The 17470-nt window shown below is 45.1% G+C and overlaps 1 protein-coding gene across 1 annotated transcript in view; it reads right to left on the bottom strand.

Moving 5' to 3' along the window:
* Positions 1-7289, bottom strand: part of LOC147885227 (zinc finger FYVE domain protein) — a 246996-nt gene extending 239707 nt beyond the window's left edge. Inside the window, exon 1 of the mRNA XM_087397706.1 lies at positions 5800-7289. Coding sequence (XP_087253832.1) covers positions 5800-7013 — 1214 coding nt within the window. The 5' untranslated portion in view covers positions 7014-7289. The remainder of the gene's footprint in view (positions 1-5799) is intronic.
* Between the last annotated feature and the right edge of the window lie 10181 nt (positions 7290-17470).

Here is a 17470-nt window from a genome sequence, read left to right as displayed (position 1 = left end):
GGGCTCCACATCGATAGACTCCCTCCTTTCCAGTACAGTATGGACGGGCCGTTTTCTCCTCACCTGTCACACGAGGTCAACCGGGTCATCCGTGAAAATCTCTTACAACTACACACATTCCGGACCTAGTTGGGACCGAACGAGCTTCCAGTGAAGCTCAGCTTCTACAAGGATCACTGCTTGCATATCACAGAGAAGGGTTTCATTGACCCACCAGGACACACAAATCCACTTACCCCACTCACTGAGGATCTCTATTGGGCACTTTCGGGTCTCTTCACATAGACTTCGTATCAAGAGCGACAGAGCAGAGGGCCTACCCAAGGAGAGGCGCATATGCACATTATGTGACATACAGGAGGTTGAGACGCAAGAGCACTTTATCTTCAGGTGTCATGTTTACTATGAGATCCGAGGGCGTTTCTATTGCCTCTTCAGAGATAGCTCTGGGGTTTTGTCCCGATTCCTCTCCTATCCAGACTAGAGATGTTTGGCGGCTTTCATTTATGAGGGAGTCAAGCACCGCAACAAGCTACTTCGATCATGGAGACAGGAGCAGACTTCTTCCTTGGAGGATCCCTATCAAAGCTCTATCACAGAGTTCTTCCAACCAGATCACACGGACTTCCACGATACGAGGCTTCGACATGATCGTAACCCAGAGCGAGTGACTCAACAGCTCTGACAGAGGGTTGATGCCCAGATTACACTTGGGGATATCCCCTCTCTGTTCAGAGTCGGAGCCCGGTCGACAAGGATTATTGTAGCCCTTGTTAGGTGCAGAACTATGACCAGGAGACGTCACAAGGCCACACCCAGAGCAGCCGACAACACTCTATCACCAATTTCATGCCTCCATTGCATCCACCATGATGTCCTGATGATGATGATATTGATATGTAGTCGACCACTGACATGACTATGTTGTACTTAGTACTATCATTTTGCATTTTTTGGATTGTGCATGCTCGTTTAGTAGCTCCACCCTCACAACTTGTTTGTACCAGGATTTTCACAATCTCATAGACCCATCGGTCTTCCGAAGACTTTAATACTCTCTCTCTCTCTCTCTCTCTCTCTCTCTCTCTCTCTCTCACACACACACACACACACGCACACGCACACACACACACAAACAAAAATATCATCTCCCCCCCCCCCTCTCTCTCTCTCTCTCACACACACACACAAACAGAAATATCATCCCCCCCCCCCCCTCTCTCTATCTCCAACTACTTCAACGCAAGGACAGGATCATTACAAGGGAAGGGAAAGATCCCATTTGGATGGAGGAAATGGAAGAGGACAATGAAGAAAGAAAAGGCTGGAAAAGGACATCCAGAGATGATGGGAAAATCACCCAAATGGGAAGGCAACTCCTCGCCCTATGCGGATGCTTTGGAATGTAAATTTGCAATGGCAACCCGTACTTCAAAAAAATGGAGGGATACACATGCAAAACTCCTCAAGGGTCGAGCGTAGTTGATTATGGGATCATGAACCCGCATGAAAGACACATACTTGAGCACTTCAAGATTGAAGAGGAGTCTATTGATTCCGATCACAGAGCAATATCTATGGGCATCGTAGGGACAAAGCATATAGTAAAAAAACAGGAAATTCCTGCACAACCCAGGCTGAGATTGGATTATAAAAAGGCACACATATATGAACAGAAACTAGAAGAAGAAGTAGCACGTTGTCAGACACCTTCCACATGCCAAGAAATGAGTGAATGCATGACAGACTTACTGCAGAAAACAGCTCATGAATGCTTTACAAAAAGCAAGGGGAGGAGCAAAGGCATGCCCTGCAACCACTGGTATGATCAGGAATGCAGAGTAGCAAAAAAAGCATGGACAACAGCAGACACAACCAAGAAGGAGGACAAAGCTAGAGCCTACAGAAAGTTGGTAAGAAACAAAAAAAGAGAGTTTCTCAACAGCAAACAAATTGAGAGCTTTGATGAGCTTAAGCAAAATCCTAGAAAGTTTTTCCAAAAGCTACATGGCAGCATACCCCAAGAGAGGAAAGCATCATGGGAAGACATGATAGATTTCGTCAAAGGCCTCTATGAGAGAGAGGGAGAAGAGAGGATCAATAATAACTTTTCCATCAAAGCTGTAAATGATGTCATAACAGAGGAAGATGTGGGAAAGGGTCTGAAAAAGCTCGCAAACAGAAAGGCTCCAGACACACAAGGGCTATTGGCTGAAATGCTGAAATGGGGGGGTGAGAAGACAAAGAAAATGCTCACTACACTCATGAATCGAGCCTTAGAAGAAGGCTTTCCCAAGGAATGGCAGCTTAGCAGGATCGTACCAATCCATAAGAGCGGGGACAGCAAGGTGGCCAAAAACTACCGCACCATCATGGTGAGTAGCCTAATGGCCAAGTATATGGCACAATAATTGAGCAAAAACTCAGCAAATGGGCAGAAGAGCAAGGAGCCAGGGCACCATCCCAGGCAAGGTTTCGTCCTAAACATTCTACAATAGACCACTTGGTTGCCATACAGGCTGCAACGCAGGGGGTCAAGAATAAGAAAGAAGTAGTTTATTGTTGCTTTGTAGACTTTAAGAAAGCATTTGACACAGTTCCACGCAAAAAGACTGGAAAAGCTCGAAGTCCCTCAGGAGATCAGAGAAGCCACATACAGGTTATATGAGAGAGTATTAGCTGAATTAGTGCAACCACTAGTAGATGGTTCATACTCTGCAGGAAAAATCATCATAAGCAGTGACATAGGAGTCAAGCAAGGCTGCCCCCTCTCACCAACTCTCTTTGGTCTGTTCATCGATGAATTGGAAGAGTGGATGAGAACAGACAACGGCGAAGGTGTCCAGATTGCAGGCTATGCCCTCTTATTGCTTATTTACGCAGATGATGTAGTCTTCTTCGCAAAAAGCAAGAAAGAGATGCAAACACATTTGGATACACTGGGAAAATTCTGCAAACACTCAGGAATGCAAGTCAACATATCCAAGACAAAAGTGATGGTGATTGGGACTTGGAATAAACAGATTGATTTCACTTTTGAGGGGGAGCCTCTAGACGGTGTCACTACATACAAATATTTGGGGCTGGAATTTGCAGACACTTACAAGTGGAATGCATGTGTGGAAAGAAGAATCCTAGGAGGTTTGAAAGCTTTATATAGCTTCCAAAACAAGTGCAGAAAGGTACACTTATGAAACTGGGAAATGAGAAAGTTTTTGTATACCATCCTCATACAAACAATGATCCTTTACGGGTGCCCAGCCTGGGCACTTGGGCTCTCTAGGGCCTACTAGAACCGAATAGAGACTTTGCATAAATGATTTCTCATAGGGGAGTTACGGGTGAAGGCACAAACACCGTACCCCATCTTGTTGGCTGAGACAGGTATGATACCTCTCGAAAGAGAGGCATTGTGCCAATTCATGGCAAACTAGCAAAGTTGGAAAGATGGACGCCAATAGGATACCGCACAAAGCAATGGAAGCTACGCGAATCGCTGGATGGCACAAAGAGGGGCTGAAATGGATGGAATTATGGGGTATAACCGCTGCTGATATCCCCGAAGATGCATGGGAAATCAGGGAAAATCAATATTCAAAAGACATTTGATCTGCAAAATCAGAACCAGCTCACATGATCTCGAGGTGGAGAGGGGAAGATGGGCAAGACCTAGAGTACCAAGAGAGAAAAGAGTATGTAAAATCTGCCCCGCAGGAGAAGTAGAAAATGAGCAACATGTACTCCTAACATGTCGAGCATATGCGCAAATCAGAGAATGTTATAGGGACAATAGAAGCAACCTGAAATCCCTACTAGAGTGGCCAGCCAAAGAGCTAGGCAACTACATAAAGGAAATTTTAGAATATCGCAACACAGTACTTGGTCTAGCACATAGGCTAGCACAACAAGTACTCACTGCATAGCACATTTATGCTATTTTCTTTCAATGGATGTAAACAATCACTACTTGTTGATAGTGATCACTGTCCCATAGATCCTAAAGGGTCTCACAAGGACGTTAATACAATCATATCATATCATCTCTCTCTCTCTCTCTCTCTCTCTCTCTCTCTCTCTCTCTCTCCAACCCATAAGCCTCTCCGTCCATCCGTACTCAGCCCATCGTCAACCCGTCGTCCGTAGTGCATAGCCCGTCGTCCAAACAGCCCTCTCAACTCATCATCCGTACAGCGCGTAGCCCATCTTCCCTAAAACCTCCGTACAATTTGTCGTACCTGCCCATCCATCTCCCGTACACCTAACAGGTTGCAGCAGCCAGTAGTTCCGGGAGGCCTCTAACCCCTAGCTGGGCTGAACCCCCAGCCCAGCCAGGGGGTTAGTTTAGCCCGGGGTAGCAATAGACATGGCCACCAAGGTATAGCCGAGCCTCTCCTCGAAATCTCCTCCCTCAACCCCAGTAGCCTCAGCCAGCAAGGCCCGATATGCCACAGTTGCAGCGATGGCACCCTCTCCATATGCACAGGCCCGATATGCCACAGCCAAGACACCCTCTCCGTATGCTCACACATACGTACAAGAAGGTCTAGATCGACCCATAATTGGGCACCATGAACAGATTTTTTATCTACAGCAGCAGGTAACAGAGTTAAAGTGCAACTAGTAAATGCAATAGCTAGAATTCGGGTTCTTGAAGGACCTGGCAAGCAGGCAGTAATTGATGAGGCTGTAAAGTCTTGCAATGCTTCCCCCCCTACCCCCCAGCTAGTCTCTACAGTCAAAAATCTAGTTCATACTGAAGTACAGACCGCTAAGAAGGAAGTGATTGTGGAGTTTGACACCAAAGTAAATAAAGCTGACATTCAGGAAGAGATTAAAGAACACGCAACCAGACGTGAAAATGCCTTGAAGATGAGAATAGGGGGACTTCCTGAAGGACGGTATAAAGAATAGGACTCTTTCAGTGACACTATAGCACATGTCAAAGCAGCCATGCGTAACATTGATTGGACGGTTGACAAGGGTGATGATGTCGATGATGATGATGAAGCCAGACCAACTCAATATCTCGCAGTCTCAAGGTCATGCTATCATTACGCTCAACTCGCACGATCTACGTATCAAGCTTCTCCGACAATCTTATAAATTAAAAGGGACTAAGATATGGATAGCTGAGGAACTTACACAAGCTCAGCTGAAAAATAAGGCAACTGAATTAGCTAAGGTCAAGGCTGCTAGGAAGGACAGAAAATGGGCAGTATATTGTGGAAGCATAGCAATCATTAAGGAGTTAAATTTAAGCCAAAAGACTCTCAGTCCTAAACTGATGTATGGCTGATTATGTTTTTCAAGATATAACGTAGTACTCTAAATAATTGGAGCTGCTCTTGCACTCTCTGGGAGCTGCCATGTGCCCTCCCTCAGCAGATGTACTAGAGAGGTTTTTCTGTCCCATAGACCTGTTGGTCTTTTGTGGACGTTAATAGACTTTCTTTCTTTCTTTCTTTCTCTCACACACACACACGCAAGTACAAACACAAACACACCACCGTACAAAATTCCTCTACTAAACATTGACAAAGACCAAAGAAGACAATATTAGCTGCATGTAAGTTTTGGATAAAGTAACTATAAAACTACAATGACTGGAAAAAGCTCCAAATAGCAGCCATCGTGGATGTGCAATTGGAACACTTGCATAAAATAGCATGAACGTACAAAATCCTCGCACAAATTCCAAAAACAAAGTCACACATATTGAGTGCATATTGTGTTAATTTGCAGATTCCTGTGTTCAAGAGAGGAAAAGATAATGATAAAGTTTTATTAGTAGCACAACACCTGTAAGCAGACTCTGAAGCCCCAAAATTGCTGTGTAGGTACCGGAGAAGACATAAGCAATCTTGCATAGATGCATTGACACATTGCTCCTTGACGACAGACAGCAGTGTCTCTTGTACCTCTTCCTGCAGCAGGGTTCCATACTCAAAGGCTCCCTGTGTAAAAACAGTTTTCTTCAAAGAGCTGCTAACTCCCCCTTGAGCTTTCTGATCCTCCAAAAAGACATTGCCTAAGTTGAACTCAGACGACTCCCCTTCAGATTTTCCTTTTAGCTGTTTTTGCCTTGCAATATTCCAGCATAGGGCATCGAGCAGTTGAGGCTCAAAGACACAGATTTGTCGGAAAAACTCCTTGTGCTCGTCAGGCATGCTGCTTAGTAGTTCTGTTGTGGATTTCATGCTACAAAGTTTGAGCTGATCTTGGCAATCTAAAAGCACCTCATCCATTCCTTGTCTGTTCCCTTCAGCATCAATATCCTCTCCATTGTCGCCATCCTCCTTCCCTGTCGTTCGTTCTGCTACAGCATTCATTATATCTAGCCTCAACTGCGCATGCCAAGCATCATAGATCATTTTCAAAAAGAAGATTCCCTTTTGCATCACCTGCTCAGCTTCAGCTTGTGTGGGTTTCAGGGAATTAGATTGATATGCTGAGGTGCCTTCAGGCCCATCTTGCCTAGACACGTCCTCGGGCACAGACCCTCTGCTATGAGTCTGTAGTTGGTCTTCATCGTTCAAAGTAGAAACACTGGTGATTTGAGATTTTGTGGTAGATACGTCTGATAACGATGGCAGTCGGGACTCCTCGGTAACACTGGCTTCAGTCTCCCGGATGCCCTCTATTGGGAATTTTTTCTTACTTTCCAGTACTTGAATTATTTGTTGCAGAAGAAAAAGGGCCTCTACCTTGTATTTTATCCAGCGGTTATCAAGACCCCACAGTAAATTTCTCTTTATTCTTGAAAAGTTTGTGCGAAAGTCTGAAACTTCTCCCAGCGAAAGCCAAGCAAGGTGGGAAGGAGAACTGACGCGTTTAGACCAGGAGATGCCTTCTAGTTGTCCGACATTTTGTATAATTGCGTGTAAAATGGCAATGGCCACATCTGGATTTTTCCTTTTCAAATTTATAAGAGACGCCCTAAACGTCTCGAATTGAGACAAGAACAGGTAATTCACTGTGACCCTCGCCAGAAGCTTCTCTTCGAGGTCCTCCATTCAATGATATCAGTCGGTATGAGATCGCAATAAACGAGGCTCGTTGCTCGGCAGCAAAATATTGAATCACAGGAGCTTCAACGAGCATGTCCGCTTGCAACGTCTCTTACGACCGACATGAGTTTTCATCTTCGCCAAGCAGGCATCCCCGATCGATACGGAAAACGTGAGGACACTGTGTGTTTCGGCGAGACTGATCGATACAATCTCAAGAGGGGCAAGAATGAAGATGAAAGAGGACTCGCTATGAATCGGACGACCATCGACACGCAAAGCACGCTCCGGCTGGACGACATATGGAACTCTCAATTTTGTCATATCGGAAATCGCACTTTACCGGGAAGAAAGCCGAGCTGGCTTACATGTGGCTACTCGCACACTTGCCCACATGGCAGCTGAGTCGACATCCAGACTTTTCATAGGTGTGGCAACGATACAATAATAATTCATTGGAATATGGTTGCCTTGGGATGAAGTCCACCTTTCACATCACTACAAGGAACTATGCAGCTTGTACTTTGTGAGGGTTGGTTGATTTGGGACTAAGTCCAAGGGAGATATGACCTTACACATCACAACAAGGAACTATGCAGCTTATACTTTGTGAGGGTTGGCCCACCATTCGCTTACAATTTGACAGTGTGATTAAGTTGTTAGCACTATAAGTCACGGCATCTTAGATCCTAGGGAAACTTTTTAGGATCTATAGGGGATGAATCTCAACATCCCGTAACATGTTGTAGAATAATGCATTAACCTAAAGAGTGTTAGGGTTGACAACGCTAACCCTAATTCTTTACTAATAATCTAGTGTATAGTTAGTCATTTGTGGCTCTCTAGATGTGTCCTCTCTCCTCTATCTCCACTTTCTTCTCTCTTCTCTCCATATTTTGTCGTGGTATCAAAGCTTGATGCCAACCTGCCACCTTTTCCAACACTGTTTCTGTTAAGGGTAGGAGATAGTGATCCCTAATGTGGTGGCATTCACATTCTTTAAGTTTACACATATTCTGAGCTTCTTGTTGCGCTTAGGTACAATGACAATGGGTGAAACCCAATCAATGTGCTCTATCTCGTAGATGAATCCGGCATCTAGGAGTTTTTCCAGCTCATCATAAACCATGGTGCCATACTTAGGATTTGTGCAATAAGGTCCACATACCTTAGGGTGAGCACCTACCCTTATAGGTATTGTGTGTACTGCCACGTCTGGTGAAATTCCTTTCATCTCTTTGTATGACCATGCTAAGAAGTCATGATATTCCATAAGGAGTGCTTTGAGTTAGGTTTCATCTTCCTGTCGAAGCTGTTTCCCAATGAAAACCAATTTTTCTTCCTCTCCTTCCAGGGCGAGGTTTATTGTGCGTGTTTTTGCCGGTCCCTCGTAGATTGGAGTTTCTCCGATGCTATCAGTTTCTTGAACTTCATATTCTCTTAGTGGTCTTGGCATTGCTATTGGGGCACTGCCACTTGTGTAATTCTTGAAGTCTCTCTGGGTCTATCTTCCATCTTGTAGAGGATAGGAAAGGTTTATTCTGATTTAGAATGGTCCCAAATTAGAGGTTTGGAGCTTTTGTTATACATTTCTAAACGTTCGTGCCTTTTGTGGGGGATTCCTAGTGTGAGAGTGATTCTATATAGAGATCTTGTGAATGTTAGTATTTTTGTGAATTGAGATTAAAGTTTTCTTAAGTGTGAGATAGGGTTCTTAAGTGTGAGGTAGGGTTCAGGGTCAAGAGCCTCAAGTTATCTAGTTTTTTAAATGCTAATGAACACAAAACTAGCCGATTAGATTTAATATACAATTAAGATTTTAAACTTGCGGGTTTGATTGTCATTCGATAGGAAACTACTCTCTCTCTCTCTCTCTCTCTCTCTCTCTCTCTCTCTCAGCTTTGGACAATTACATTACCAAGGTCCTTGCATACCGTGACCAATGTATTACACAGGTAGCAACATGCTAGCTGTCCACTCCACCCTTCTTAAGGAGACTTTTTGTAACATTCCATTGGGTCCCATGGGTCGATTTGAGGCCCCCAGAGAATGATAATAATAGTTTCTTTCTTCCTTTCTCATACACACGCATGCACGCACACACTCTCAAGGCTTTTTTTCTCTCAAGCACTAGTATGCGAGTTGCAAGGTTTGTCTTTCAATTAATCTATAACAATTCACTCAACTCCCAACATTGTACCCAAGCTATTGAAGCCTTGAAAGAACCACTACATTCGAAAGCCCATCGAGCACAACAACAACAACTCGCATTGGAGCTCAAACAAGTTAGCCTAAGGGCACATCCAACGTGGCTCCCAAGCTCCAACTATCGCCACACCAAGCTCTAGCCTATAGCTTTGAGTTCCAACTACCCACCCACGACCTTCTCAACCTCCTAGAGTCTAGCTACTCGTAGCTATATATGTAGTGACACATCAACTAAGGGGTGCCCCTTGGGTCTGCCTTCTTCTCACATGATGTCTCATCACATAGCCTCAATGTGTGACGTCACCAAGCAACAAAGACGCCTCTCCACCGATGCCTTTCCCTAGTAGGCCTTTGTCGCTCTCCACTCTGCATAGTGTTGCAACTTCATTGATGGCTCGCCTCATCTTTAGCACACTACACACTTGACTACTATCCATTGTGCCACCCACGTGCCACATCATTCCCTTGCCTTGGCTATGGGTTCTCTTCAACTTCATACTTAGAGACTTATGCTTCAACGACCTCTTTTGCCTATCCAAGCAAGTTCTTTGCCAAGTGATAGGCCACATGAGGATGAGGCACCAGCGAGACATTGACATGTCATCCATCATCAATTGGCACATGGCACTTATATATCACATCAACGGAGTTATATAAGGTAGCATGCAGCATATTTGCGACCACATCATCGTACCATGTTAGCAAGCCACATCAATATTTACAAGTGGTGGCACAATTAGCATCACACAATGCCACCTCATCTTGACTACCATCTCGTTATTTTGCTATACAAGCACGGCTTGTTTACTCTATATGCACACACATGCCACATCATCATAGTGCTCCATAAGCACGACACCCCACTAGGGTGCACATTGCATGTGCACACTTCACCAATGTGCCCTAGCCACTTTATTCATCGAAATGAACGAGTAAGGATCAATAACTTCAATGTAACACAACAATATTCATAGATTAAGTAAGACTTACTCATTTATGGACTTCAAGGCCAGGAGGAGCTCTCCCTCTCCTCCATTTTTTGATGACAATAAATTGACATCGCACTCAGACGTGTCAAGATTGATAGTGCTTGTAGAATACAAAAGATCCATGCCAATCATAGGATGTAAACAAGGGGGGCAATGGCATGAAGTTGCACAATTAAAACAATAGCATGAATGCTTTCCTTCTCAAATACGAGCAAGCCAGGCTTTCAACCTATGATTCCCATCCCACTCAAAGAATTTGAGGCTTGTTCTCATGTTGGTCAATTATAGTTACCCGTGTGGGCACCCATTCACCCAAATCTAGGGGTACCCAGCAAGGCTAGATCACTTCTTGCCATAAGAAAACGTGCAATCAAGTCATCCCAACAATGTTGTCATTCAAGGGGGTGTTGGTCTTGGGAGTGACGACAGTCCTCATATTTTGGCAAAATCCCAAAGCAGTATCAGGAGTGATGATGATCTTGATATGGCAAAACCCCAAGGTGGACGGGGTGATCATACTAGTGAAAGGCACTGAGATTTGCATGAATTGATGTACCGAACGAAGGAGGGAGAGCCCAACCCAGGCTCTATATACAGACCTCAGAGGGGGAGTAGCAAGTTGCCTCTCAAAAATTCCCCTTACCTTGTGATAAATGTTTTGATGTGACTTCGTGGCCCCTTCTACAAACATTGACAAAGGAGCTAGCTAGTTTCGTTATGTTGATCGGGTCATGGGATGCACGTGTTGCCTTGGCTCACACTCAACTAGCCATAGCCATGACCAGAGGAGTTGCAGGATGAAGAGCCAAGCCAAACATGTCTCTTTAAAAGGCACGTTTGGCCTCCCACAGGTATAAGAAATTTGCTGGGCCTTCGGCTCCTACGTTGCAAAATGAAGTATGTGGATGATGGGTCACGAGAAAGAAGAAACTGCTGATCGTGGATGTTGAGAGAAAATGGATTGCGACATGCACCCCAGCCTTTGAACAACTGCCATTCCATGACCCATAATGGCGACCGAAAGCCCAAACAATCCCCATAGCTAGCTTACTTATGTGTGGAGTACCGCGCGAAAAGCCCCCTTTCGTCATGCTCACGATCTTGCGACAATTAATAGGCCATAGGCATGACTAGAGGAGTTGCAAGATGGGGAGCCAAGCTAAATGTTTCCTATAAATAGTAGGCATCTCTAGCCTTTGAGGCACGAGTTGTTTGTTGGGGGATCACACACACACGTGGGCCTCTGACAAACAGGACATGACATTCACTGACAAAATTAGTTTATGGATGACTATTCATAGGAAAGAAGGAACTATCGGTCACAGATGATGAGAGAAACCCAACTATTGCAAGACGATCCAGTCTGCATAGCAAGCCCCATAATGCTGACCAACTGTCAAACAATCCCCATAGCTAGCTTACTCATGTGTGGAGTGTAGGTCCAATACTATTGTAATGTAGCCATTTGGCTCTAGAGTGTGGAGTGCATCTTGAGCGTTGTTGGAATGTAGCCATTTGACTCCACGCAATTGAAGGAAAGTATTCTGGCAAACCTCTCTCTCTCTCTCTCTCTCTCTCTCTCTCTCTCTCTCTCTCTCTCTCTCCACGACCTTAGCGTCTACAATGGCCTTCAGAGATGGCCATCATCTAGGGGATTCACATGCTTCCCACATGTAGGTGGGACTAGCACAGTGGACTACCTACTGGGTCCATTGGCTTTTGTCTCACGGATACATGACCTCACTGTATCCCCCCCCCTCGGAGTCAACCACTCATATCTGGCCTTCGGTGTTCTTGCTACTACGCCAGTCATAGGGAGAGTTCCTACCGCAGTACCCAAATCCACTTTGACCTTGCCCTTGATCTAGTGTATGTGTCACTTAGCTAGAGAGCTTCCAGCCCTACTGGAGGGTGATTTAGACCTCGCCCACGCTTCAGCCACCCTTGTCACAGTGATACAGGATGTTGCCACCAAATCCTTTCCTACGACTCGATCTTCACGGGTACGAGATGGTAAAATGCCTCAAAACCCTTGGTTTGATGATGAGTGCAGAGAGATATGAGCTAACCTCACACGGGAGTGAGCCTTGGAACAGTTGACGTCACATGAGGCAAACAAGATCTTTCAACAGTTGACACGCCGCAAGAGACAAGTCTTCCTCACACACAGGATGGATGAGATCATCATATCATTTCGCCGGGGATACCCAACCACTAGATGGGGACTTCTTTCGGAGGGGAAGCCACTCGTCCCCATCCCGAGACTATGGCACAGTTATGCATGCTCCCTATATGATGTCCCAAGGTAGACCACCAGAGATGTCCTCTATGCCCAGGCCCACTACTTGCCATCTATTCACTATGCAGAATGTGCGGGCCGCACTTTGTCGGCTCCACAATTGGAAAGCACAGGATCATGAGGGCCTTCAAACAGAGCACTTCGCACATGGGCAGGAGGTTCTAGCACCGATTCTTGCACATATGTTTTAACCTTGTAGTTTGTCACGGCTTCCCACCAGCATGGAGTACCACCACTATCATACCGATACACAAAGCAGGAGACCTCATGGACACTGGGAACCATCGCACCCTCATGATTGACCACACATTGGCCAAGATCTATGGATCGGTACTAGAGAGGGAGATCAACAGTCATACGGAGGCATGATGGTAGCGAGCACTAGGGCAGGTAGGATTCAGGAGGCAGCACTCTACTCTAGACCACATTTTCACTCTGAGGGCTGTCATTGAGAAGGCAAGGTTCAAACATCAGAAAGTCTACACATGTTTCATAGACTTTTGAAAGGCTTTCGACACACTGTCCCATGATCCCACATGATCAGGAGACTACAAGAGATGCAGATTCGAGAGACGCTGATCTTGGGTGTGATGAGCCTATTTGAGTCAGTCAGAGGTAAGATCCGTGCTCTAGGTGGTCTATCGGATTAGGTCGAGAGTACCATTGGGGTGAAGCAGGGTTGCCCTCTCTCACCGACTCTCTTTGGACTCTACATCGATGAGATCACATCTTTCATCATAGATTGCCTAGGGGGCGAGTGTTGGGCGAGTGTTCATTACTAGGTGATCTCCTCATACATTGTTATACGCTAATGATATAGTCCTTATATCCTCTTCGGTGGAGGGGCTGTAGAGAGATTTGGAGGCATTAGAGGTGTTTTGGAGAGAGAGAGAGAGACCTGATGGTCAACCTTGGGAAAACTAAGGTTATGATCTTCAACACCTCACAAGTAGTGATTCGCTGACTTAGTTTCACCTATCGTGGCGAGCGAGTGGAGATAGTGCAATCGTACACATATTTGGGAGCAGCACAAGACCTATCTTCACGATGACCCATGCAACCCAGGCATGGCTCACACGAGGGTGTAGCGCTTTGGCTAGACTAGAGCGACAGTGCTTGCAAGCACAATTCCAAGATCCACCGACAAAGGGCTGGCTTTTTGACACATTGGTGTGACCAACTGCCATGTATGTAGCATCATTCTGGGGGTGTGATCTTTCGAGGACAGACTGGAGGAGCTTTAAGCGGCTACAGGTGACGATGGGATCTAGGATGATCTGATGTGATTCCTCATTCCCACATGAGATAGTATAGACAGAGTTCGCCATGACACCTCTCTAGGTTGATGCCATCTTTTAGACAGTGACTTTCATCCATAGAGTCTGGGACTTACCCCATTGGAGACTTCCGAGGTTGGCCCTAGAGTCATCTAAATGACTAGTAGAGAGAGGGGCAGACACATGGTATGCACGCATATCCACTTGGTTTGCCGAGCATGGTGTCCAGAGGGACATGCTTTCCCCCTTTCAATACAGCATGGATGCGTCTCCTGAGTCGATCTCGCGAGATGAGATCAATCGTATCATATGGTTAGACCTCCTCCAACTTCATACATCTCGAACTTGGGGGGAGGACCAAGAGCTCCCCACCAAGACCCAATTTTATCGCGACCACTTCTTGAGAGTATTAGAGGAGGGATTTATTATCAGACCCCAGTATCTTGAGGACAGAGGAGTCTCCCATGCATTGAGGATTGCCATTGGTCAGATGCGGGTTTCGTCCCATCAGTTGAGGATTGAGGTAGGGAGAGCAGCATGTATACCTAGAGAGTAGCGTGTCTGCACACTATGAACATTGGGGCAGTTGAGACAGAGGAGCATTTTCTTTATGTTTGCTCAGCCTACTACGAGATCCAAGGGCGCTACCACTATCTCTACTTGAAGGGGACTAGCTTCATCCCTTTGTCATGATTGATCCATTTCCATGACTAGGCATGTATCGGGATTTATCTGATGGAGATGCGTCGGCACAGGGAGATACTTCTGCAATAGATCAGAGAGCAGTAGGGGATGGTTTTACCACCACAGGACATAGAGGATGAGTGGCCACAGCGACGCGTCAAAGACTTCTATACATTTGAGTCAGCCACAGTGGAGTAGAGGAGAAGCTAGCCGACATGAGAGCAATCTCGATGAGCAGTCGGCATAGTACCACCGAGAGAGGGGCATGCAGGTTAGAGAGTCCCGAGAGTACACTTTATTGAGGTCTGACATATCACAGCTTAGGGGGGGGACCAATAGAGACAAGGGGTCACTCTGGACATAGCTCAAAGAGTCCATAGAGTGAGGAGACCACGTCCCCCACCAGAGCGTGAGATAGCTCGATAGACACAAATACAAGACATCTTCACAGTCCACCAGAGAGCCATCACTGTACCAGGCTTCAATTTTTTATTTTGCTTTGAGTCCCAGTGTTGAGATTGACTTGTTTTATAGTTTGTTCTTGATATTGGATAGATTGATCTGGCCCACTGTGCAGTTGCAGTTGACTATTTCTATTCTATTATATTCTATTCATGATTATGACTTTGTTAGCATAAATTAGTACTCAGCAAGGGTCCTAGCGTGCCCTTTGCTTCAATCCACTGAGGCTTGTATGAATTCGCTTTTTTGTGTACTTTGTCCCATAGGCTCCCGTGGACGTCTCTTTCTCTCTCTCTCTCTCTCTCTCTCTCTCTCTCTCTCTCTCGTTGTCTCTCTCTTAGTGTTGCACTTTGTCTCACCAACCTCATTGGTCTAACCTAAGCTAGGTCACTCACATTCTTGAAAACTTGCACCTGCATTCTTAGAAACCCACGACTAACAACATGTATTGTATTCCCAAAAACCCAAGTATTCTCATTCCAAAAGGTACTTTGGAGAGCCCCTATTAACATGGGATTTAGAGAACCTATTGTTTCCACCCCCTTTGATCCATTTGCCCAAATGTTTGAGGCTAAGCAGGGACAATTCAGGGTCCCTATGGGTCAAAGTGGCCTCACAATAGGGGCTCTTCGATGACTATTTTGATGTGTGCTAGCACAGATTCGAAATGGGCTTTGGAGAGCCCTTATTTTCCACTCCTTTGCCCGTCTATTCGAGGCTGAGCGGAGAAAAATTTAGGGTCCCTTCATATTGATAACTCATCGTATGAAAACACAACATATAGTACAATTTCAATCTCGTGACCATTACTCACAAGGTTGAAAATCATGGTCCAATGTGAACCTGCATATCCTACCACTAGTAGTAGGGACAAAAAGTGCAAAGGAAAAGTAGTCAGGTGCTCGTATTGTGGAAAAGAGGGTCACGACAATAGACACTATTACAAGAAACCTTTGATTCAGAGTGTAAAGAAAAGCATGAATTGTAGATGAACCTCCTCCAAGTGAAGATTTCGCAGGTGTGTGACAATTGCCAAATGAAGACTTCTTTCCCCCTATTTCAATCATGAAGGGGTTTGTTGGGTATTTGGTCTTCATAGGTGGCTCTTGAGTGTTCCATAAGGTGGCTCTTGGTTAGTGTATGCTCTCACATGATGATTTGGAGGACCACTTGGTCGAGAACGTGTTTGCCTTGGCTCCCCATCTTGCAGCTCCTTTCGTCATGGCTACGGCAAGTTGAGTGTTGCGGGATGGTGAGCCATGGTAACAAGTGCATCCCATGACTTGGTCATCATTACAGACTTAGGTTGCAATAGAAGTTTGATCAAAGAATAAGGGGGCTAGGGAAGCACTAGGGAATTCCCCTCTTGAGCCCTTGATATACAAACTGCTCCCCCTTCTAGGTCCTACGACTCTAGTTGCCTCTCACTGTTGCTGGTATCACGCAATCCTCCTTTGGATTTTGCCATCTTAGACTGTCACCTTGAATGACTGGCCATCTTAGACCGTCACCTTGAATTATCATCGCTTGTCAAGAAGACGATGTGAGATCTCATCCAGAAAGGTTCGAAGGTACGTCCTCCTCCTTATATCTAGATTCTAGGCCATCCTCTCCACCTAAATAGGAAGAGAGGCCTTTGAAGCTAGTCTTCTCATTTGTCTTTTCACTTGACCTTTCAAATCCTCCTTTCAATGGTGTCACTTCCAGATCTTTCATCTCAAGTGACTACCTCATTTATATTTTTCAAAGCTTTCAATTCCTCCTACCAGAAGTATCATTTTAGCTAGCAGCAATGCATATATTGTGTCCTTGGCTTGTCCTTTGAACATTGCTCAAAATAGGATATTTTTTAATGCCCACATTTTGATGTTAATACAGAGTCTCTTTAGGTCGAAGTGATCTCCAAATAGAACTCTTAGGAGCCCCATTCTAATGTGCACTAGTGCACATCTAAAACAGGCTTTAAAGGGCCCCAATTTCTGGGTTGTGTTTGAGGCCCAAAGGTGTATAGTTTGGGGTCCCGTCAAATTGCAATGGCCTTAAAATAGGACCCCATTTTGATGTTTGCTTGGAGAGCCCCTATTCCACACCCCATTTGATTCCTGCTACCGTTGTGTTTGAGGCACAAGGGGGGGGGCATATCAGGCCTCAAAATAGGTCTCTTCGGAACCCTATTTTGATGTACGTTAGCAACTCAATTATGGTTACCCTACCATGCTAAGTGCAGGAGCTATGGACTACAATCTTGCCAAATGAAGAGTGCTCGCGGCTCTTACAAGCTTTCTATGTGTAGAAAATAGGCGGGAAATCCAACTAACAATACTGCCAATACATGTCAAAATATCGTCGGTATTCATATTAATACTAGTGGTATTTATGTATATACAGCCACCAACAATCTATTAAACCCCACCCGTATGTGATTTATACCATCGCTATCATGAATGCTACCACCGGTATAATGCCTATTATCATCGATATGTTTATTCCATTCACCATTGAATTTTTCAAAGCTTTCAATTCCTCCTACCAAAAGTGTCATTT

Source organism: Dipteris shenzhenensis, chromosome 26 (genome assembly GCF_047967505.1).
Source record: "Dipteris shenzhenensis isolate YYH24624 ecotype China chromosome 26, Dip_SZ_1.0, whole genome shotgun sequence".
NCBI lineage: Eukaryota > Viridiplantae > Streptophyta > Polypodiopsida > Gleicheniales > Dipteridaceae > Dipteris > Dipteris shenzhenensis.
Note: the sequence above shows the minus strand (reverse complement) of the source record. Positions and strands in the feature narration are given on the sequence as shown.